This window comes from Fundulus heteroclitus, chromosome 19 (assembly GCF_011125445.2).
Source record: "Fundulus heteroclitus isolate FHET01 chromosome 19, MU-UCD_Fhet_4.1, whole genome shotgun sequence".
Lineage (NCBI taxonomy): Eukaryota > Metazoa > Chordata > Actinopteri > Cyprinodontiformes > Fundulidae > Fundulus > Fundulus heteroclitus.
The window spans coordinates 1,578,905-1,602,536 of NC_046379.1; the positions used below are offsets into that span (position 1 = coordinate 1,578,905).

The 23,632-nt window shown below is 39.6% G+C and overlaps 1 protein-coding gene across 1 annotated transcript; it reads right to left on the reverse strand.

Moving 5' to 3' along the window:
* Positions 1-1,699: 1,699 nt before the first annotated feature.
* LOC105921378 (B2 bradykinin receptor) lies at positions 1,700-8,486 on the reverse strand. Its single transcript, XM_021313300.2, has 2 exons — positions 8,370-8,486; positions 1,700-3,820 (listed from the first exon to the last, which is right to left on the reverse strand). Exons 1-2 carry the CDS (start codon positions 8,387-8,389, stop codon positions 2,782-2,784), a joined length of 1,059 nt encoding a protein of 352 aa, XP_021168975.2. The 5' UTR covers positions 8,390-8,486; the 3' UTR covers positions 1,700-2,781.
* Positions 8,487-23,632: the final 15,146 nt, after the last annotated feature.

Genomic DNA, 23,632 nt, shown 5'->3' on the forward strand with positions numbered 1-23,632 from the left:
AGTCACATTCACATGTTCCCACTTCCCATGTGAACGCTCTTACAAAAAAAAAAGGGGGGGGGGGGGGTAACTTAGTACACATACGCTCTCACCACACACATCCTATATTCCCAGGTCCAGGCATCCCAGAGGGGTATCCAGGCCCTGGACCTGGGAGGGGTGGGGAAGGGTTGGGGGACCACCACAACCCGACCAACCCGGTCCATACTTTGGTCCTAACCCCCCATCCCGATTCCAGATCAGATGACCCATGGGCCCATCCACCCGGAAATGGGGCCAATATGAACCGAACGGGTCAAATCCAGAGCCCACCCCATGAACCCTGAAGTTCTACATTCTTCCGCCATTCCATATTCCAGGGGAGAGCAAAAGCGTCAACCTCAGCCGATCCCTGGGACCCAACGTCCACCCCCAGCCAAGACCCCAACCAGGTGGACCGCTCCTCTTCCAGGCCCCGGACCCCGGGGAGAACAGGGGTGTAAAAATTGGAGTACAGAGAAGTGAAACTGAGGACGCTAAACCCGCCGCTCAACCTGCCGAGGCCCAGATGTGACGTCAGACAACATTTTGTCTGTCAGGCTGAAGTTTTCTGCTATTTTGTCCTATTTGTTGTTTGCTTAAAAAAGACAACAAAGCTGTCTGCATGTCCTGTAAATGAAATGGTGCAAACTCTGAACCTATGCCCCACTATTTGGCCTTTGTTTATGTTTTTTGGCCTGATTGTCTCTTCTCTCCCTATTCTCTGCCTCCCTGCCTGCTTAAGTTTTTACTCCAGGGTTTGCTTTGCACTGCCTGTAGATCTTGTGTTCCTGTGCTGATCCATTGTTTGCTCTGCCGTCTTGGGATATTTGTCGGCTAACACTCTGGTCAGACCTGTCTCCGCCACCATTACCTGGTCAACCTGCCTCTGATATCTTCTGGTCCTGTAAAGGAGATTTTGCTCATTGGCAGTTCTCATTTTGCTCCAGCAAAATGAGAAGAGCTGATCAGAAGACTAGAAGACCATTTCCGTTACAGCTATCACCTGCCTGTTTTGCCTATCACCACCTCCAAGTTTTAGTTACATGTTTTAAGAAAACACAATACTGGGTGCGATTAAAACATCGGGTTTCTCGATCCAGATGAATAGATCCAGCAAACTATTCATCTTATTTTCAGTTTGGCAGGCAACAAAACATAAAAAATTCCAAATGTAATTAATACTTTTGTTAGGCAATATATTTGTTTCCAACTGCACTTAAAACATTAACACAAATCTTGAGAAAGTGTGTCTGTGATATGCTTTGATGTGATTTGGCCTAGTAAAATGGCTTTATAATCCCATTGGCTGTTTTTTGAGATGAGAATATACATGGAACATACATGGAACAAGAAAATCACAATTATGTTGTTCAGCAGGAGTTTGGGAATCCCTTCAAAGTTTATCTGTGTGGAAAAACAAAACAGAAACGATGAGAAATGGGTGTTTACACATTCCTTTCCAGGGTGTTGTAGTTGAGCAACTGGGAATTCTGTTGAAAAAGAAGTACAACAGTAGCAAGACCCTGGATTAATGTTCATATGTGCCTGAAAAATAATTCAAATGTAGGAAGTGAAAACACACAGAAGAACTTCTCGGAAAACATTTCAATATATTAGCAGATTAAATTATGTCTTTCTGGAGAGAACGGTATCAATGCTGCCAAACCGCATGGAGAAACTAGAGTCAACAACAGTCTTGGATAACAGGTTTATAATTGAGAAGCTACATTACATGAAAGCGAGAGACAAAGTTTCATAACAGACTAGCATATAAAGAGAAATTACACATTACAGTATTACAGAAATCCAAAGTCTGCCTCCATTGGTTCTGCTTCCATTATCACGATTTAAGTCCATTATTTCTGTGATATACAACATGTGGTAATGCTGTTTAATTATGCAGCAGCGTTATTATTAAATTATTCTGAGAGCACTTCCATTAAAAAAAAATGGGTGCGTTAGAATGAATGTTTTTCTAATATGAGTCATACCACATCCTGCAAAGATGTATTAACAAATAAACAGAACGGGCAAAGAGCAGCACTGGAGAGTACCCCCACCCCATTAACTGACCTCTTATCCTGATGGAGATCTATAATGTCCTCATTGGGGCCGACTGTGGCTCAGTGAGTCTTACAATCCAAGGGTTGTGTGTTTCATTTTAACTTCCCTCTTTTACATGCCAATGTGCCCCTTGGCAAGGCATTTAACCCCAAGTTCCCTGCTGTTCTACATATTGGTATATGAATGTATCTATGATTTGGTAAATGTGGCTATAGTGTAAACTGCTCTGGTCAGTATGATTAGAACAACACTATATAAATTTAGTCCATTTAACAACATTTCAAGGTTTCTCTGTTACATAACGAACAAGTAAAATCTTCTGTCTCTTCAATCTGTGCATCTGTCTGTAATGAGTTACAGCTTTAACTGGATTGAGATAATATTGTTTTTCACTCTTTCCTTTCTTTAGTTTTCCTGCAGAACTGTTGGCCTTATTGTCTCAGTCATCGCCTGTGCATCTGTTGGTAAAGAAACACGAGTAACTTGAGCCCTAGCTATGAAAACCATTGGGTCATTCAGTGACTTGCCTTTACTTGAACCCTGTTACCTTCAACACAGATCAAACTGATTGAGGCATCTGATACCTCCACGTCATGGTGGGCATTCCTCGACAAACAAAAACAAGGAAAACAAGAGTCTCCTTTGTTATAAATGTTATAAATGTTTTGGTATAAAAAAAGCATTTAATCTCAAATCCTAGTAGACAATATCTCGTTGGGATTTAACACTTCTTAAGAATGTTGTTCTTGTAGATGTTAGACTGATGGTCGAACTACGTTTTCTGTCCCACTGAGTTAGGAGCTCCTTGACTTTTTCCCTGAAACTATTTCCAGCAATGACGTAAAGAATGGGGTTGAGAACACTGTTGAAGAACGCCAAGTAGAGGAAGATCTGCTCACAGAAGTAGATGGTTTTCTCAGAGCTACAGCTTGTCAGAATACCAGCACTCTTGAGCCGGGATGGTATCCGGAGCAGATGAAAGGGAAGCCAACAGATCAGGAACGCCAGCAGGACGGCCAGGACCAAAGTGGTGGCCCTCTTATCCTTTTTCTTTGTCTTTCCTCCCTCCATTAACCTGCTTCTCAGAGTTTGGAGAATCTTGACTGTGCAGAAGATGATAATGGAAACGGGAATGATGAAGGCAAGCACCAAAATCATGTACTCAGAAGTGGCATAAATAGTGTCATATTTTTCAGCACATTTGATAATGCCATCATGAGGTACCAATTCCCTGTTGATAAGTTTTGGAACACTAAGAACAAATCCCAGAATCCAAACCAGGAGACAACTGATTTTAGCAAATTTTGGCCGGCGTATTGTTTCATGGGACAGTGGATGGACCACAGCCAAATACCGATCTATGCTGACCAAAACCAGGAAGTAGATGCTGCAGTAGACGTTCATCAGAATGCCCACGTTGACCATTTTGCACAAGGCAGAACCAAAAATCCATTCAAACCGTTTCCAAGCACTGACGGCCCAGAAGGGCAAAAAGGAGACCAGAAGCAGGTCAGCAGCTGCCAAGTTGGTCAAGTAGATCTCAGGTATGCTGCAAGGCTTCTTGTGGCAGATGAAAACCATCAGCACGAAGATGTTCAAGACAATTCCCAGCACAGATATGACCATGACATAAACTGGGACATAGGTGAAGGTCCAGTTGTCAGATTCAAGGGAGCAATCACTGGTGTTTGTTTGGTTTCCTTCTCCAGCCGATGAGGTCAAGTTAGAAGAGATGCTGCAGAAAAACAGAGAGGAACAGAAAAAAACTTTAGGAAAACAGCAGGAAGCCAAACATTTTCCTTAAACCTTAAATATGCAAATATAACTTCTACTCTCATGTTTTCAATTTAGTAAATAACAAATATCAAAAATAATGCAAATATGTCCCCATTTAGTCTGAAGTTAGGTCAATAAACAAATGAAACATTCTCATCATTTAAAATGTCTGTGGCTTTTGGGTTTGCTGCAAGTTTGGATTCCACCCCTGGGTTTTTCTTTATGAAGTTTGCATGTTCTCCCTGTGTTTGCGTTGATTCTCTCTGGGTTCTCCAGCTTCCTCCCAAAGTCCTAAAACATAGCTAGTCTAAACTGTCTGAAGGAGTGATTCAGCCCTTGGAATTGTCTTATTATTGAAAAGTGCTATATAAATAATCTTGCCTTGCCTTGTGTGCTTAGAGTTGTCTGTCCTGTATCGCTCTGTGATGGACCATGGATGGATAAATAGGTATAGATAATGAATGAGAGGATATGTAGCTCTGATGTTAACAAATTATGTATCTTTTTGTTGCCCACTTGGTAAAAACTTTTAAAATAAAAGTTATAAACATCAAAACGTGTTTCCAAACGTGTATATTCCTAATATTTATTATTAACTATCAGACTTGTGGTCCATAAGAAACAACACACAATTGTAAACATGATTATAAAAGACAATTGCCCCATCTTCCACAGATCTGGCTGGTAACACACAGAACTAACAGCAGCTCACCAGAGTCTTGACTAAGTTGTTCTTACAGTGATTTAGACGGTACGCTAACCCACATCAGATTTAACATTAGCACAGGGAATGAGTTCACATGAGCCTGACTGAACCGCAGACTAAGGCTGCTGGATCTGGGCTATTTCCGGTGGAATTCAAAGAACATAATTATGAGCAACTTTGAGTTTTTGCTGATGTTATGTCCCCAAACCCGTCTAGGGTGTTATGCCATCACACCATGGCTAAATTGTGTTTATATTGAACAAGTACGATGGGGAAGGAATCAGAATGCATTTTAAGCAAATAATTTCCCCACAGCCACAAAGGAGAGTTTCAGGCTGGGACGGCCTCTCTTTCAGCAGGTGCCTACTGTAAACCACTCCCCACAGACAAAAGGTCAGAGCACTTCTGACCAGGCTCACACTTTCAGTTTACCCCTGGCCAGAGACGACGACCATTTTTCTCCTGGACCCCTCGAGGAGGGGGGGGGCTGCCCTGCAGGAGCCACATGGGGCCTTGAAGAGGCCACGAGCTGAGTGCGACATGAGCCTCTCTGAACCTCAGTTCCTCCCGGGCATCGGGAGCCGGTTCCAAGCAACGCTGAGCTGAAAAGCCAGCAAAAGGACCCACTTTCCCATGCTGAGAGGAAAACCTGCTGAAATCGTGACTGCAACCGGGTCAAGGGTTGTCTGCAGGACCTCCGAGCCTCCGATCCCGACCACGCTGTCGGTTAGCTCATAGCTGCAGAGCCACAGGCCTGCCCGCTGCTGAAAGAACAACGATTTTCCCTGCTTTTCAGTGCTCCTTCCTTGGATGGCCAAAGTGGACCGAACTCACACAAGGCACCGACAGGTTGGACAGAGAGACCCAAAGGGAAAGGTTACATGGTCATTGAAAAATGTTTATGCAGTGTGTTGTGCATGGAGGTCAAAACAATGAAAGAGCTAACGGAGATAGCTCATTGTTAGCATTCGGTACCATGTCATTGTCGAGTGTGTTTTTATGGTTATAACAAACGTTATCTCCACAAGGGTTTCATATATCGATGGGACATTAGTGTTTACGTTATCCAGCCCACTCATTGTGACTAAAATAAAAGCCGAAGCTTTTAAAGTCAGCGCCGAAAATCTGCTACCCAAAATGCTATTTAGCTCCTGGTTACATCCGGTTCCGGACTTTCAAAAGGAGCTTGTTTTAAAGCATATGGCTTGTTTGTTTTGCTCCACCGTCGTTTGATAGTGCTATGAGCCTTATTCCCGCATTAATATGTAATATTACTGTTGATTTAAAGGCATGTTGTTTAACTTTAGGAGTAACCAATTTTAGCAACCGATCGCTACAGCGACCCCTAGCGCCCGGAGGTAAGATCGCATTAATAAAATGGGCCGTTCATAAAGTTTAAATGATTTTACTGAACAAACCAAATATTATATTATAATATAAAATATTATTTCCTCAAAGTAATGTTTTGTGTAATTCGGGATTTGCATTGTGAATGGGTTGAAACGCATACCCAATGTTGTTTTAATTAGTAAAGCTAATTTAAGCAGATTCCATATTCTTTAAGATGAACTTTGGTTCTTTAACTTAAACAAAATGTTATTTAATCAAATAACGTTTTGTTTACTCAGGATTCACATTGTGAATGGGTTGAAAACATGCCAAATGTTGTTCTAAATTAGTTAAGGTCATTTAACTCCATTTGAATCAGATCTGCAGTGAACCAGGATTCACTGAACTATTCTGATTATGATCAACCACTTTGTTTTGTATTTTGTGTACCTTTGCATGTAAATAATTCCTTAGCTTAGCTTCTTTTTATCTTCATTTTGCTTGGTAGTTTAGTTAAGTTTCACTTAAGTAGAGAGGATATGTTAATCAAAATATTGTGTTAATTCAGATAAACAGCATTATATAGTGATGTTCATTCTATTTCTGTTATTAAATTCTTGAACTTGAAATTAAGTTGTCAATCTTTATTCATCCCTTTCAACCATTGTCCTGATATCAGCTTAAGAGCTGATTATCACCAGACAATACTTAACAGACAGAGAGTTATTTATGAAACAATAAATAACTTTAAACAGTGTATAATTGCACAACAAGGGGTATTAGAGAGGGGAGGGGCTGTAACAATGGTTAAACCAGGAGGGTAACGTTAAAGTTTTAAAGGAGAACCTGAGAACCTAAAAAAATAAGGAAAGAAAGGAGAAAGTAACAACCAGAACCAAGATCTCTAGCAACCAACAAGTCCTCCTAAACAGCACCACAGCGCTGCAGCACACATGCTGCACAATTGGCCATAAGGGCCTGAATATCAGTTTCCCAGCTAGCCTTGTACTCAGCTAATCAAGCGGCAGAGTGAAAACAGCTGGGCCCGCTTAACCTGCCAGAGCTCAGTGGCAACCTGAAACGGAGTGGGGGGGGGGGATCCTACATGCAGCCACCACTGCATGTAACAGTACCCTTCCTGCATTTGCACCAAAGTGGCGTTGTGTAAAGGGGTGTTCGGTAGGTCCTGAACAGTCTGTGCAACTGTGAGATTTTCTCACCAAGCTGGTGTTCTGGGGCATTTAGACCAGGACAGGTAATTAACATCATCATGATCATGATCATCATCACAAAGCCTGTTATAAAGTGGCCCAAATACTTTGCTTTACTACAAACAGCATTTGTCCTGACAAATATAAGTCTGGAAAGCAGAGGTCTATTTTCCCCTTCAGTTCTACAGATAAGCGCCACACTCTTTTTAGCATTGTATTGGCTAACCTAGAAGAAAGGTTGGCCACATCATCAGCGTACATGACATACTTGATCAGAGTTACCAAACACACATCTAGTTCTACAGTTATTTAGATGCTGAGACAAATAATCCATATACGGGTTAAATAAATTAGGGGACAATAGCATGGGTTTCAACTATTACTCAAAGTTTTCCCCTGCATGCCCCCTCTTTACCTCCAAGTTCCATTTTTATGTCCTCAGTATGGTGCAAAGTCCTACTTATTCAGGACATATTAATATTTCTGTGTTTTAGAGCCAGACTGTCTTTCTTAAGTTCTACTGTCTAAAGCAGGAACCCCCCAGGGTTCGCGAGAGAATATTTGTTACTGATGTGCTAAATAGATTTAATATTAAATTATTTGTAACACGGATACCAACGTATGACTTTACGAGATGTTCAATACTCCTTGTTCTAACACACCTTTTTTGTAAGAGTTTTCATTAAAAAAAATATTCTCATTGAAAGACAATGAAATTAAGAAAGTATTCCCAGCTGCCTAAAGGGGACCAACAGTCTCCAGCACTGGCTGAAAAGTTTGGGAACCCCTGGTCTAAAGGTCTTTAAAAATATACTATATAAATTTTAGGTCATTCTAACCAAATCTTTAAAAAATAGACTGATGAACAGGTAAACTAGCATTAAGTTTCAATTAATTACTGCAGAGTAAGTTGATTTAGTCAGGTAACAGGACTGGACGTAAGATGACAAACAGAAAAAAGATCTTTTAGAAAGGAACTGTTGAAGATCACCTTGAAATAGTTAAACAAAATTCTGTCTCTGGGAAAGCAAACAATAAAGACAGTAGTGTGTTTTAAACCTTAACTAAAGCACCGTACCCGTATATATACTGATATAAATGCATTAGTAGGTATACAGTCAGACATTCTGAGGCAACTAATTCTCAAAAAAAGATTCTGTTGTAATTTTCTAATTTACTGCTTACTTTGCAAAGTTGCTGAATGTTAAATGATAATTAACAGACGCAACAAAATAGCAGTAAACTATAAATCATCTGCATACCTCGCGCTGGAAACAGCCATTTCACGTAGTGAGAAAAAGGAGAAGCAACTCTCCTGCGGTACTGATGCCTCCGTCTCCCGTTTGAAAAGGATTGTTAATCTGACCCTTCATGCGTCTGATGTGCACATTATTCCCACCCCTCTCCTAAGGCTGGCGAGTGTTTTTAAACTATCATTCCATATGGGCAGAGCAAAAGTGAATGTGTATTTTTTTTTCAACAAAAGTTATGGACAAAACATTTTACGCAGTAAGAGAGCTTGATTGTTTTCCATTAAATTGTGCCACTTTTCTTAGGAAATGCATTATTCAGCTAAGAAGAAGGCCTATTACGCTTATTTACTCAAACAGGGAAGCAGCCAATTGTTTGGCGTGTAATGAATGATGCTGGTGAACCCGACATTCAGCCAAACACAGAGTTACATATTAAAAGGTTTATTGAAAAGGATGTGTAGTGGCAGCTGAGGCAGGCAAACAGAACTACACTTAACAGATGAGTTATGGCTGAAGGTGCAGGCAGGCAGGGATGAACAGGGACCAGACGATGCAGGTAGGGTGAATGGTGGAACCAAACTGACGAGGGGATACAGGCAGTGACAGGCTAAACCAACGATGAAGGCAGAGACAGACCAGAACAGGCAACATGGACCGAGGAACCACCAGAACGGGCAGAGCGAACGGCTGGAACTCACAGGGAAACAGGCAGAACTGCAGCATGCAGGCACAGGCAAATTTATGGAAGAGTCCAGCTGGCTGAGCACACAAGAACTGGTAGAGCAAAGGCACATCACAAAAACTGAGACAAGACGGGATGAGATGAGACATTCTGGCAGTGGAAGGATGTGAACAGGTGACCCGAGTTGACAGTAATTACTGGCAGCAGGTAGAGCTGATCTGAGCTGACTGACTGGAGGTATGGACAGAGGTGATTGGCCGGTGGCTGAGAGGCTGATAGGATAGTGGCTGATTCAAGTCCTAAAAAGTCCAAAATAAACAAACAAACAACCTAAATCATGACATTGCAGCATGTAAGCATCCAGGTGTTTTAGAAAGCTGGATTAGTGGATATTCAGAGTAATTTCTTGGGTAAATTCCTGCTTACCCTGGCTTTTCCGTTTCAGAAAGCCCATTAGCCTTGACCGGGACTCAGATTATGACAACAAATTACTCCGTGAAATAACCCTGCTACCAAGCAGAGTTGTTTGGGCAAACTCTGAGTTTTTCCTTCTTTTTAGCTGAGATCAGAACAATGAAGGGTTGGAGAAGGCGTGGCCTTTTCTGGAGAAGTCTGTACGCTGGAGAGCAAATACTCCAGAGAAATCTCTGTCGGGAGAGGCTGATCAGACCACGATTAAATGTCTAATCATTCCTGTCAGTCAGTTACACCTGTTGATCATTAATAGCCCCATTTACACTACCCTTGTTAAACTGAGCCGAGACCAGTCTGAGCTTAGATCAGTCAACCAAGCTGAGACGACCGTTTACACGCCACACTATCCCGGTTCCTTGGTTGCTCCTCGCCTCCTAGTGACGATCTGCGGTACTACCGCTCTCTGGGATTGAAAGCGGGACCGAGAAAATCAAAATGGCGGCGCCCGTAACATTCAGGATGTTATGGTTAGACAGAGTCGTCTTTTGGGACGTGGATAAGACAAACAAACGTCTAATAAGGATTTACAGACGCAGGAAACAACAACAGACACTGAGGTTCATCACACTGCTAAGCAGAATCATCACTGGAAATCGTGTGGCACGGTAAGGAAGCTAGTATTATTATGAATGTCTGAAATTTGTCTGAATGGAGTGTGAATCGGGACGTGCAGCCAGACACGCCGGAAAACCCGCGGACAGTCAGCTGACTGTAAGGGGATGACGCGGTCTGCTTATGCGCTCTTTATCAGATAACCAGGATAAATAAAAAAAAAAAACAGGCCGACACCTGCTCAGGAACTGGTCTGCATTTAGCGCGGCCCAGTTCAGTCTGCTGACCATTTACACACAAGAGTTATCTCGGTTACCGAGCTCGGACTGGTCTCGGCTCGGTTAAAAAAGTGTTGTGTAAACGGGCCTTATTAGTCAGACTCACTCCACCTGCCAGCCTCCCTCAGTCTTCCCTTCCCTGCCGGTCCGTCATCAGACTCGTCTTACTCCTCGCCAGTCTACCTAGTTTGCTCCTGCTTGCTGTTGGAATCCTGCCACATCTGAGTCTCAAGTTAAGTCTCTGCCTGCGGCTGGATTGTTCTGCCACTTCTCTGTCTCAAGCCTCTGCCTATTGTTGGACTTATCTGTCTCATCTGTACTGCTAGCTGTTGGATTCACCTGCCTCATCCATGCTTCACCTACTGGATTAATCTGACATCTCTCTGCTTCAAGCCTCTGTTAGCTGCTGGGTTCCTGCCTCCTCTGTGCTCCAGCGGTCCTGCCTTTAAGAACTCTCTCCGGGCTGTCAGCTGCTGCCCATCCTACCGGACCGAGCTGAGACAATTGTTATTTCAGCTTTTAATTTTTTGTTCTCTGTCATTTTTCTCTTTATAGAAGGTACACCTGGTCTGGCGTTCTGTTAGCTGTGACATCATCAGGGGAGGCAGATCATCCTCTATTACCATCTACCATAGAAAGTACTCCTGGGTCAATGTGAGCTTCTGAGCTTTCTGTGTCTCTGCTCTGTCTTCTCTAACATAGAAAGTACTCTTGGGTCAATGTGAGCTTCTGAGCTTTCTGTGTCTCTGCTCTGTCTTCTCTAAGCCCCAGTGGGTGGAGGCAGATGAGCGTTCACACTGAGCCTGGTTCTGGTTCTGCTGGAGGTTCTCCTCCCTGTTAAAGGGGAGTTTTTCTCTCCACTGTCGCTTCATGCATGCTCAGTATGAGGGATTGCTGCAAAGCCATCAACAATGCAGACGACTGTCCACTGTGGCTCTACGCTCTTTCAGGAGGAGTGAATGCTGCTTGGAGAGACTTGATGCAACCTGCTGGGTTTCCTTAGAGAGGAAACTTTCTCACCAACCTGGAGGATTTGACTTTGGAAGGTGCCTTGAGATGACACGTTTCATGAATTGGCGCTATATAAATAAAATTGAATTGAATATTTTCAGCCTGCCCATAACTCTTATAGCACAATGAGAGGACGCTCTTTGAGCTGCACTTCATTTTTATGCCAACAGCAGCTTTTTAATAATGTAGGTGATGCAGAATATCTTTTAGAGGCAGCTGTATGTTGCGCTGTCAGGAATGTTACTGTTGCATTCAGTTACTGTAGAATTTAATGACGTTCCATAATAAAGGTATTCTGTGTTCTTTACAACCAATTTGAATACCCTGTAATTGACTACAGGATCTTATTGTGATTGCAAATGGTTCTATTGCTATAATAATAAAAATGGTGATAATGTTGAACCTTGAGGGCAGCCTTTCCTAATTTTAATCTAGAGATAATTTCGTGTCATGACCTCTGCAACCTGATTAGATGTGGTAATTTAAGCCACTGTGTAAAGATCTTGCCAAATCCAAATCTACTTATTACCTCAACGAGATAAGGCAACTCTATTCAATTGAACGCCTTCTCTGCATCAAGCGAGAAATTATTTCATTATGAAAGATGTTAATAACTCTTCTTACATTTTGAAATCCTTGTTAGCCTTTTATAAATCCATTTTGATCATCCCCTGCTATATCTGGCAGCACACTTATTCACACTTAATCTTTTTGATAAGATTTGACTCAAAGTTTTAGTGTCGCTATTTATTAAACTTATGGCATTTATTATTAATTTTACCTTGTTTTGGCAATAAGAAAATCATTGATTATCTCATTGAACTAGACAGGTCACCAGTATTAAAGCATTCAGTAAACATCTCCTGAAGAGGTTTAATTAATTTATCTTGGAAATATTTATACACGTCTATGGGGAAGCCGTCTGGCCCTGCAGTTTTACCTGCTTTTAAGGACTTTATAGCTTCCAGGATTTCAACTGTAGTAACGTGTGCATCCAATTTTTCCTTGTTTGTATTTGAAATTTGAGCAATATCAAGTTTTTCTAAGTATTCTGCTAGCATATTTGAGGAAGCATTATATTCAGACAGTTGCTCATAAAACAGTTTGAATGCTGCATTTATCTCTGTTGGCTCTACAGTGGCATTCCTATTTGACAGCTCAATTTTAGTAATAGATCTTTCTGATTCCTCTCATCCATTGACAGCTGGAGATAGGCACCAGCACCCCTCACAACCCCAATAGGGATAAAAGTGTTGGAATGGATGGAAGTTTTGGATTCCTGCTGCTTCAAACACCATGCAAGGATTCTTCCTGGTTTCCCCCTTGATAGTAAAACAGTTGTTTAAACCTTTGTAAGTGTGCAGCTGCTTGTTCATTTGTAATTTTGTTGCATTGGGTTCTAAGTAATAGAAGGTCTTTCAATATGTCACTTTTACTCTGACCTCCTTGTACATTTTTTCTAGTAACTGAATTCTTTCTTCCAGGCATTTTATGTTGTGTTTTTATTTTGTTTTTCTAACTTGTTTAACTAATAATTTGTCCTCTTAAAAACGCCTTGAAGGCGGTTGGTTTAAACTGTATTAAACTGGAAATACTCGATTTGTTTGCCTAAAAATTAAAGAATCTTCTTTCTTCTTGCATCTACTTAATTTGGAATCTCCATTTATTATTGTTTCTGAAGAACTTTGGGTTTGCTTAATGTAGCGACAGCTGCATGATCAGATATATTACTATGATACTGACAATTTAAAAAATACAATGTTAAAGACAAGCTCTACTGAAACCAGAAAATAATAAATTCTAGACTGTCCTCTGTTGGTATTGATGTTTGGCTGGATTCCGATTTCTCTAAATATCTATTAAATTTTCCCCTTTTTCTAATGCTTACATGGATTGAACCCAATATTCAAGCCAGACAGAGTACGCTTAAAAGGTTTACTGCAGATGAATAACGGTAGATGTTGCTCTGACCTGCTAGCACGTTGCCTGACAGACAATGATCAGGGCATAATGACACCTGGGAAAGCAGCTGTGGTAATTAAGTTATTTTGTCACCCAGGCACTTCTTAGCTGTCTAACTGTGAGACTTTTGCTCAGTGGTGGAGACCCAGTGGGAGTAGGAGAAGCGCCATGTGGCGATCCAGCGGAATGAGAAGTCGGTACAAGTTGAACACTTTTGGAGGATTACATAAATTGTACTCTGAATGTAGCTTTGTGGCTTCCACATCAGGCAGAAATAGTGGAGAGGAAAGGGAGTGGATGATGTCAAGGTCTTTACGAAGAAAATGAGAAATAAGGTCAAGACAGGAAAGAGATAGAAGTTGGTCAGATGGAAGTGAGATAAGTGAGGAAAAAAGCAAAAAGACAAAAACAAATGCAAGTCTGTAAAAACAAGTGCAGAGAGAGCGAGCAAATGGGGAAGAGGAGTGGAAAGTGACAGTCGAGTCTAAACAAGAGGGAGGACACTTATATCCAATTAAACTAACAAGAGCAATTGAGAAGGAAATTGGACGAATCAAGTCAGCCAGGCTAATGAACAACCGAAAGATATGAATTTATGCTGTAAGCAAAAAATAAGAACAAATTCTCAAAATGACAACTCTAGTAGGTGAAAGAATCAAAGCTTATATTCCCGGTGCAGCTGCAAGACTAAGAGTAGCAGTTTCAGGAGTCCCAATGGATAATGTTAAACAAGAAATTAAATGAGAGAGTTACTGATGCAACAAGGATAAAACACAAAAGAGATGGAGTTGTTAGACACCATGGCAATAATATTGCAGTTTGAGAATGTTGTTCCAGAGCCTGTGCAGATTGCCTACATAAACTTCAGGTGACAGAATACAAAAAAGATAACTTTGTGGCATTTATTTGTCACATTATTAATGTTACAGTGCAAATGAAAAAGAAAAGTGATAAAATGAAGACGATTGTAGAAGCAGCAGGACGGTTTCTTGACACGAAAGAGGTCCAAGCAGATCAAATTCACATACTTTTAAATTCAGCTGGAAATTATCAAGAAAAGGATAAAATAATAATAAAAAAATGGTCATACATTTTCTTCAATGGAATGCTGGAAGTCTCATAGTAAATGGTAAAGAACTTAAAAAAATAAGTAAATGAATTAGAAACAGCTCCAGACGTTATGTGTTCAGGAGACTTGGTTAAAACCATCTTTAGATTTTAAAATTCCGGGTTATAGTTCAATCAGAAAAGACAGAAGTACCAACAGTAGTGGAGGAGATTGCGCAACCTTCATTAAAGATGGATTGACATATAAAGGAAATCTGTAACAGTTTTAGATCTTTGTCTTAGTTGTAGTCTTAGTTTGGCTTTCTATCTTAGGTTTGGTCTTTGTGGTTCTCTCTGTCAGTCACTTCACTTCCCCTGATTACCTCCACCTGTCCTAGTTAATTAGAGTCGCTTGGTGTCACCTGTCCACCTGTCACTTTTGCCAGAATGTCTCTATCCTCACGGTGTGTACAGTACTTCCAGCGATCCTTACGCTGCTTTCCTGTTTGCCTATGACCCTGTTTTCTGCTTCACGTGACCAAGCCAGCCCAATCCCTGTCTGTTCCTGTTTTGCTTGCCTGGTTATCGGACTTGATCTGTTTCTGGACCTTGGATTCTGCACTGTTCTACCCTGGATGGTCTGCCCGTGAACCCTGACCCAAGCCTGTCCATAAGTTATCGAGCCTGCTAACCCCTGTGCTTCTGAGTTACCAGTGTGCTCTGACCTGGTGTGGACCTGAGTCTCTGAGTCCCCGGTCTGGACTGCCACTGGAGCTCTGTCTCCCTCCTGGATTATTCCCCCCGGTCTGGCTGAATACCGGGTTCTGGTTCATAATTCATTACAAGATCATGTACCTGGAAAGTATGAATGTGTCAGTGTAGAAATATTTAACTTAGAAAAAAAATGTTTTCTCAATTATTATAATCCCTGTAAAAAGTTAGAAAGTGAGGTATTTAATAAAATTTCAGGAACAATGACAAGGAGAGAAGTTTGGTGTGGTGACTTCAATGCACATAATGGCCTATGGGGAAGCAGACAGACAGTAATGGTAGACTAGTGGATGAAAGGTCACTGGTGTCCCTTAATAATGGGCAGGGACCAAGAATTGACATGCATAAAAGTACTATGTCATGCCTTGATTTAACTGTATTATTCAATTGGATTGTTAGTTCTTGTAAGTGAGGTGTGAGGGGAGTGTCCACAATAGGAAGTGGTCACTTTCCAGTTAGCACAATCATTAAAGATAATTTATTCAGACAAGATGAAATCAAATTAACAAGATGGTGCTTTAATAAAGCTCAATGGCAAATGTTGAAAACAATTTGAACAAAGTCATTCAGTGACATTAAAGGGAAATGTTGAGTGCACTAAACGGGTAACAGAACATATACTAAATGCTGCAGAACTTAGCATTTCAAAAGCAACAAAGGAAAGGTAAAAATTGTGTCATGGTGGAATGAGGATTGTAGTAGAGTGATTAAAGAATAAAATAAAGCATTTAAAACATTACAGAAAAATTTGACAGGAGAAAATTTTATTAAATATAAGAAGAAAAAAGGGCAGATCCTAAGACAGTTAAAGAGGCTAAGAAGGAAACATGGAGAAATTGTTGTTTTTCCATAGGAGTAGAAATTAAATTACAAAATGTTTGGTCAATGTTTAAGAAGATGAGTGGGAAAAGAAGGCAAGAATTCCAGCACTGGTTAGCGATCAGGAAATAGTGATGTTTCATCTCTTCAACAAAGACTGCTTCTTTCTGAATAGACCACGTGCAAAACACTTCAATTCAAACATGTTTTTCTCTGTGAACCATGCACCATCAGCCGTGTCCTTAAACAAGGTGTGCACAAACAAACGATAAGCCAGGAGAAGCTCACAACAGCCAAGATAAAAACTTAAACTTTCACGTTAACAATCCTGAAGACAGAGGGGCAAAAGAACTGTGTGACACACTTTGGTTTAACTCAACATGTTAAACAGCCAATGCACAATCAGGGACATATTTTAGACTTAATCATCACTAAGGGTCTAAACATTTCTAAATTCAGTGTAACTGATGTTGCTCTGTCTCAGGGGGTGTCCAACTCCAGTCCTCAAGAGCCGGTGTCCTGCAACCTTTAGACGTGTCCCTGGTCTGACACGCCTGAGTCAAATAATCAGTTAATTAGCAGGACTCTGAAGAACCTGACTGCATACTGAGGAGCTAATTGTGCTATTTGATTCAGGTGTGTGGGGCCAGGGAAACCTCTAAAAGTTTCAGGACACCGGCTCTCGAGGACTGGTGTTGGACACCCCTGCTCTATCTGATCACTTTTCTGTTACCTTTGAAAGCATCATTTCCAATTACTCAGCCCAAGGGACATAAGAAAACACATCTTTAAGTACGATGCCACTGAAACTTTTATCCAAACTTACTCTTCTACTTCAACCTTATGCTGCAACTCAGATGAACAAGTAGATAACTTTCAGTCTAAAGTTTCAGACATTGACTGCTTTACTCCAGTAAAAGTGAAGGTTGTTTCCAGGAAGAAAAAAATCTCTGTGGAGAAATGCTCCAGCAGGTAGAAGTGGAAAAAAGGGAGTGTCGAAAAGTTGAACACAGAGGACAAAGATTAGATTCCAGGTTGACTATGACATCTATAAAGAGAAATTTTACAGATATACCTTAAAACTGAAAAATCCAAGGCAATCTTTCTTGTCTCTGATAGTTTGTTTGAAGAGTCAAATTTTACCAGAAACACCTTTTTACACTTTAGTAAATCACTAAACAATGTTGCCACTCCTCCACCTTTCCTTTGTTGTCTGCTCTCAGAGAGAGGTTGCCACAAATTATACACCTATAAGAAAATTAGAGCTTTTTTTAGAAGAATGGGTGAAGCCAAATGCTGGAAAAAGATGAATGATCATGTCACCCCATCATGCAAATGTTGATTATAGTCAATTAATGCTTTAGTTGATTATGTTAAACATAAGAATAACTTAATTGGAATTTAGCCGATTTAAGATGTATTTTTATGCTTTATGCATGATTTGCCATGTTGTTTCTTAAGCCTTCTTGTCCTTTCTCTCTCTTTTTATTGGGTGTTGAATGAGTGTAGTGAGATAAGGGATAGGGAATATTTTTAAAGATTCTAATAATTTCAAATTCTGACAAAAAAATACCTTTATTAGTCCTAACTGACCTAAACCAGGAAAACTTTAGTTTGATTTAATATGCGACATTCAAAATTAAATACAATAACATAAAAGTTCTCTCTTTTTATTACAAATATGTCATTTACTAGTTTCAATTGACAAATGCTGGATATCTTATTTCTCAGTTTTAGACAAGAGTAGAACAAGGCAAGTGTACAAGGCAAGTGCTTTAACTTTGTTTCTACCACATTACATTAAACAATATCCATTATTTCCAGAAAGTGCTTAAACAGATAAAGCATTTCCCACAATTCAACTAAATTATGTTAGAGCTTTGTTGATTTGTTTTCTGTTTAAACAGTTCTTGCTTCCATCAATTGCAAAGTAAATTGAGAGCTGAATGTCATTTGAGAAGTCCCAGTAAAGGGCCAATTCCACGTCTTTTAAGTTAAAATTTTGTGAGAAGTTTCTTTTTTGTCTTATGTAGGACCTGGAAACAAATCATTGATGTGCAGCTGCAGAGTTGGTTATATCTACTGTTATTTTTGTTTTGTCTTGCTGGGACCTGGGAAATTTTTACACTAGAGCTACTAAAACTGTGATGTGAAATCTTGAGTAAACAAATACACCGGTTTATAAGGGACTGACTAGTTTTACTAGTAGAATAGAATGGAGGATATTAGATACAACCAGGGGTTTTATTTATAAAGCACACATAAACAAATTAAAGGGGGGCAATCCATTGTTTTTTCCATCACTTTTTCAAAAACGTTATTTACTCCAGACGGAACAGTGGCTCTGTGACTCCTGCAGTGCTGATCAAATCTTATCAAAGTCCCAAAATAAAAAAAAGGAACTCAAGCTATAGTGTACTCTGTTTTGCCAGATTGGATGGATTTTAAACCAACTGGACTTCTACTGAACACACTAAGTTGGAAAAAATAGCATATGGGCAGGTTGTGAACATTTGGGAAGCTTTTCACAACATTTGGCAGGGTTTTAAAACAATTAAAAACAAAACATCAGCATCTATCCTCTGAGAGGCAGGGAAAGCAGTGGTAAGAGGTAAAATAATTTCATTCTCATCTCATAAAAAGATAGAAAACAAAAAGATTCAGGAATTAGAAGAAAAAAATAGGTTACTAGAAGCCTTCTAGGAAAGAAAAGCTGGGTAAAATCCGTAAAGCTAAATTTGAATTGAACAAATATAATGAAAAGCTAAATACATTTTAATACAAAGACTTTGAATAGAAAACTTTGAACATGGCAATAAGTCAGGAACCTTCTAATCAGCTGACCTAGCTAATCAGCTAAAAATAAATAAAGAACAAAAAACTATATTTCCAGTTACAGACTCAACTGGTGATGCATTAAATGGTCCAGAAAGTATAAACAAGACCTTCCGAGATTTCTTAAAATCTTTATACACATCACAGATAAACCCATCAGATAATGACATTGACCAATTCCTGAATAAAATAACTCTTCCTAAATTATCAGATAGTTAAACGACGACCCTTCAGAGCTGAATTAAAAGGCTTCAGGTCACAATGGATTTCCAACTCCAGAGTTTTACAAAGAATTCTGAAATATTCTGGCACCAAAGTTCCACAGAATGTTGCAGGAAACTGAGGAAAATGGCAGATTCCTGGCTAATATGAATTCTGCTACCATTAGTCTCCTGCTTAAGCCAGGCAAATATGATGTGTTTCCTACTAGCTATCGTCCCATATCCCTTATTAATGTAGTGTTGTGCTATTACACACTGTAAGTTATATAATGTTAAATAAATAACTCTCTGTCTGTTAGGTATTGTCTGGTGATAATCAGCCCAAGAGCTGATATCAGGACAATAGTTGAAAGGGATGAATTTGAGCACTAGCGATCCTTTAACAGTAAACTCTGCACACACATAGAGTAAAGGAGTGACAACTTCTCTTCAAGTTCAAGAATTTATTAACAGAAATAAAATAAACATGCAGAGATCATCACCATATAATGCTGTTTATCTGAATAAACACTATACTTCAATCAACAAATCCTCTATACTAGTGAACCTTAACTAAAAACTACTAAGCAGAATGAAGATAAAAAAAATCTAAGGAACTATGAACACACAAAAGAAACAAAAGACAAAATAAAGTGGTTGATGATCATCATCAGAATAATTCAGTGAATCCTGGTTCACTGCAGGTCTGAGATAAAGAACCAAAGTTCTGTAATGATTCAGAACGTGGACCCAGTATTCAGCCAGACAAATAGAGTGCCGACAGAAGATATTTATTTTGGAACAGGAACCAAAACAACTGAGGCAGTCAGATCACAATAAGGGAAAAACAAGAAACCAATCCAAAAATCAGTCCAGGGTCAAAAAACAGAAAAATCAAAAATAGCAAGAGTGTCCAAACCAGAATCCAAAAGCAGCATCCAAGAACAGGTCTAAGGTTGACAACAAATAAATTAAGCAGGAGGACTGGAAACAGATGAGCACTACTAGACAGGAACAGAATCAGATCAGGTAAACAGGAATTAAGTAACAGAATGGCTCAGAATGCTGGAACAAAATAAAAAGGATCAACAGTTAACTATAAATGCTGGATCAGACTCACCAAAAACAAGAGCTGACGAACTGGCACTGATGACTGACTGAACAGGAATTATATAGAGCTGAGACCAGGTGAATCCAGTAAAAGGTAATTGCAGGAGGGGTGGAGCAGAGCAGGTGTGTAAAGAGAACAATCAACTCAGCCATCAGTGCCCAGTTCCCAACAGAAAACAGAAGCAAGCTAGAAACCAAAACAGAAAAACATGGCAGACAGTAAATAAAACTGGGGTCCGTTCTTCGTACGTCGCTAACTCAGTTAGCAGGATTTCATTGTTGACGATTTGGCATGATCTTGGATCGTTTGGTTCTTCGAAAGACATCCTGCACTTGTTGTCATAGCAACAAGTGCGCCAGCTTAAACCTGCTCGAGAGCAGGCTTATTTCATGTAAACAAGATTAGATCACGGCTGTATAAGCGGAGGAGATGAGGAAGTCTGTCGTATACATGTCCATTTTTACGACAGCAACCTGTTGCAGAAGATGCAAGAATAATTTGCAGAGTTTTTCAAATTAATCGCGTATTGCGCAATAGACAGGATCCTTTAGCGCAGCGCGACAGTGTAATTGTAGAGAGATTTTTCTTGGTGGCTATTATAAACAGACAAACATCATTTAACAGTGGCTTTAAAGAGGAAAAAGTGATGTTGGAGCAATAAATCGAAAATATTTAAGTTATTTGTATGATGGTTTGCTTTTTATTTTTATCATATTCAGTAACAAGATTTGTTCGGGCCATTTTATTGTGAAGTTTAGTTTACTTTGAAAGGCTTGCTTCCTGTCGAGCCGTATATTGTATTAGAAAAAACTATGGATGGATTATCTAGACACGGAGCAATACAGTTTTACCGTGTAAACTGTGGATGACTTGGAAAAGGAAGGTTTTCATTTTTTATGGATAAAGATTTTTTTTGTTAAAATTCCCAGTTTGCACGTTAGTTCCCGTCTCTAAAGAATGACACTGAAATTTAGATCTCTTGACATAACAAGTGCCTTTTTAAAATAAAGTGTAATAATTAAAGGCTACCATTTTGTAGAATATTCTTGTACTTCACTTTTACTTGTCCCCATGTTCTAGTGGGTCCCGTGGAGGCTCTGATATAAAAGAACAAAGTAAATATGAGATTATTAAAATGCAAAAATTCATACTGTAGAAAGTGATAGAAACATCTACCATGGACAGTATTTATGCATTAATTTGTCTGCTACTTTTGCCAGCCCTCTCTCCTGGCTTAAGCAGACTTTGAGGTGTTCCCTGTCATTTTAATTAATGACTCAAATTCAGCATAACCTTCCATTAAAAGCTCTTGTTCCGCTGGGAGAAAAACTGTGGGCGTTCTTTGTTCATGCTGAACAGCCAATAGCAGCGCTGCTGATCATTGTTTCTACTATCGATACATTTCCCCTTTTAAACAAACGCATGAACACGCAGTTGTCTCAGATAACTTAATCCAGCCATACTAATCATAAACAACAGGTGTGTTCGAAGAACCCAATTAGCCGGATCAGGATTAGCCGGATGAAATCATCTTGGATGTGTCATTTGATCTTGGATGTTTTAAGCAACGTACGAAGAACGGACCCCTGATCACATACACAACATACCAAATAACCCCAGAGCCCACACTATGGCCCAAAACAAACTAAGACAGTTAAGTGGCCTGGCAGGTAAACCAAACTAAAAGCTTACAGAACCCTGACTGATAACAAAACAACACAATCAAACCATAACAAAAAAACTCAAATCATTACAAGTTCATCTTAAAGAATGTGAATTGAGGTTAAATTAGCTTAACTCATTCAAAACATTTGATATGTGTTTCAACCCATTCACAATGCAAATCCTGAGATAAAACATTATTTGACAAAATAACATTTTAAAGAAAGTTTTTTTCTCAGTAAGCATCAAGAAACTCAATTTTATTAATGCGATTATACCTCCGGGAGGCTAGGGGTCGGTCGGTCTCTAAAATCGGTTAATCCTAAAGTTATACAAAACACCTTTAAAATGACATTAATATTCCATATTAATACAGTAATAACGCTCATAGCGCTATCAAACAATGGTGGAGCAAATTAAACAAAACTTATGTTTTAAACTAACCGTAATAGAAGAGTGGAAGTTATCTGGAAGCTAATAGCATTAGGCTAGCTAAATTAAAAAAACTTTGGCTAGTGGGAGCTAGCTTTTTCAACTCCACGTGTTTTAAAACACCATGAAAACACAATAAGTAAACCTTCTAAATAAACCATTTAACTTTCCCTGTTTATTTCTCTGCCAAAAAAGCCTGAAACGTCAGTTTGTGTTTTGAAGCCCCCATTCCCTCATGAATTGTCTCCCCTTGGCAAAAGCTAGGTCAAAATGGCCTCTCATTTTTTTCCAGTTATCACTTCTTGTTTTTCTTGGTTACTTTCTCTTCCCTCTCACTAGACAGAGGTTATGGATGGGTCCTCCATTCCAACAGTAAATGACAAATAGAATGATGTACGGTCGTCTCTGCTTATTTTCTTTTCCTCCTCCATCGACAGCATGTCTTCATATAGAAGACAGACAGCTGAAATGTGTATGACTAGCAAGTTTTATCGGTTTTGGTTACTGTAATCAAAATTGCTGACTCAATATTGCAGCTTCCTTTGGGTATGTATAAACGACTCATTCTAAGCCATGAAAATGCTTTCATTTTGATGTGAGTGTTGTTACACTTTGGCAGAATATGTATTTATGAAAGCAATGCTGGAATTTTACTAATAAAATTAGTTACACACTGTTCCTTTAATGCAACGTGAATTGACTGAAAAGTTCAGCTTTTTGAACTCAAGCAAAATTTTGCTTCATTCTGTTTCCAGTTTTGCTTCACTGTTTTGCCCATTCCTTGCCTTTTGCATTGCTCGAAATGCCTTGTTCGTGTCCCAGACCATTAAGTCGCTCCTGAAAACGCCGTCACATATCGATAACATATAAATCACTCACTCTAAATGTCTCATTCACATTTGGTGTGAACACCCTTAAAGGTAAATATTTATTTATCTTCTTACCTGAAAGAAAATAAATGGTGTCTGAAAACTTTTTGATGTGTCCCAGGTCTAACACACCTGAATCAAAGAACTGAATTACATCCTCATACAGTCATGTTCTAAACAGTCCTGTAAATTACCTGATAACGGGGTTCAGATGTGTTGAAAGAGGGACACACCTAATAGTTGCAGAAGGTTAGCTCTCGAGGGCTGGAATCTGACACGTTTGTGAAGCATTGTGAAGAAAAGTTCATTCAAGAGTTTTGTGGAGTTCAAGTTTCAAAGTTACTTGGTACTCATAGATAGATTTATTTTATTTTTTGGCAGTGGTTCGCGACAATCACACATTCTTGCAAACATCTTAGGACATTCAGAACTATTCAGATACATTTATTAGTGCTCAAAGTGCTCCAGGGAGGAATTTTACAAGCATAGATTGCAGCTGCCATCCAAGCTTCAAGAGTTACCAAACAGGCTACCTTTGAACTCTTCTTCACCATGTCTGGATGCTTT

Excerpts from the sequence above, each read along its gene's own strand:
- LOC105921378 (XM_021313300.2), bottom strand. The coding sequence starts at position 8,389 with ATGGCTGTTTCCAGCGCGAG. Across the intron at positions 3,821-8,369 it reads ATGGCTGTTTCCAGCGCGAG|CATCTCTTCTAACTTGACCT; the intron begins GTATGCAGATGA and ends GTTTTTCTGCAG.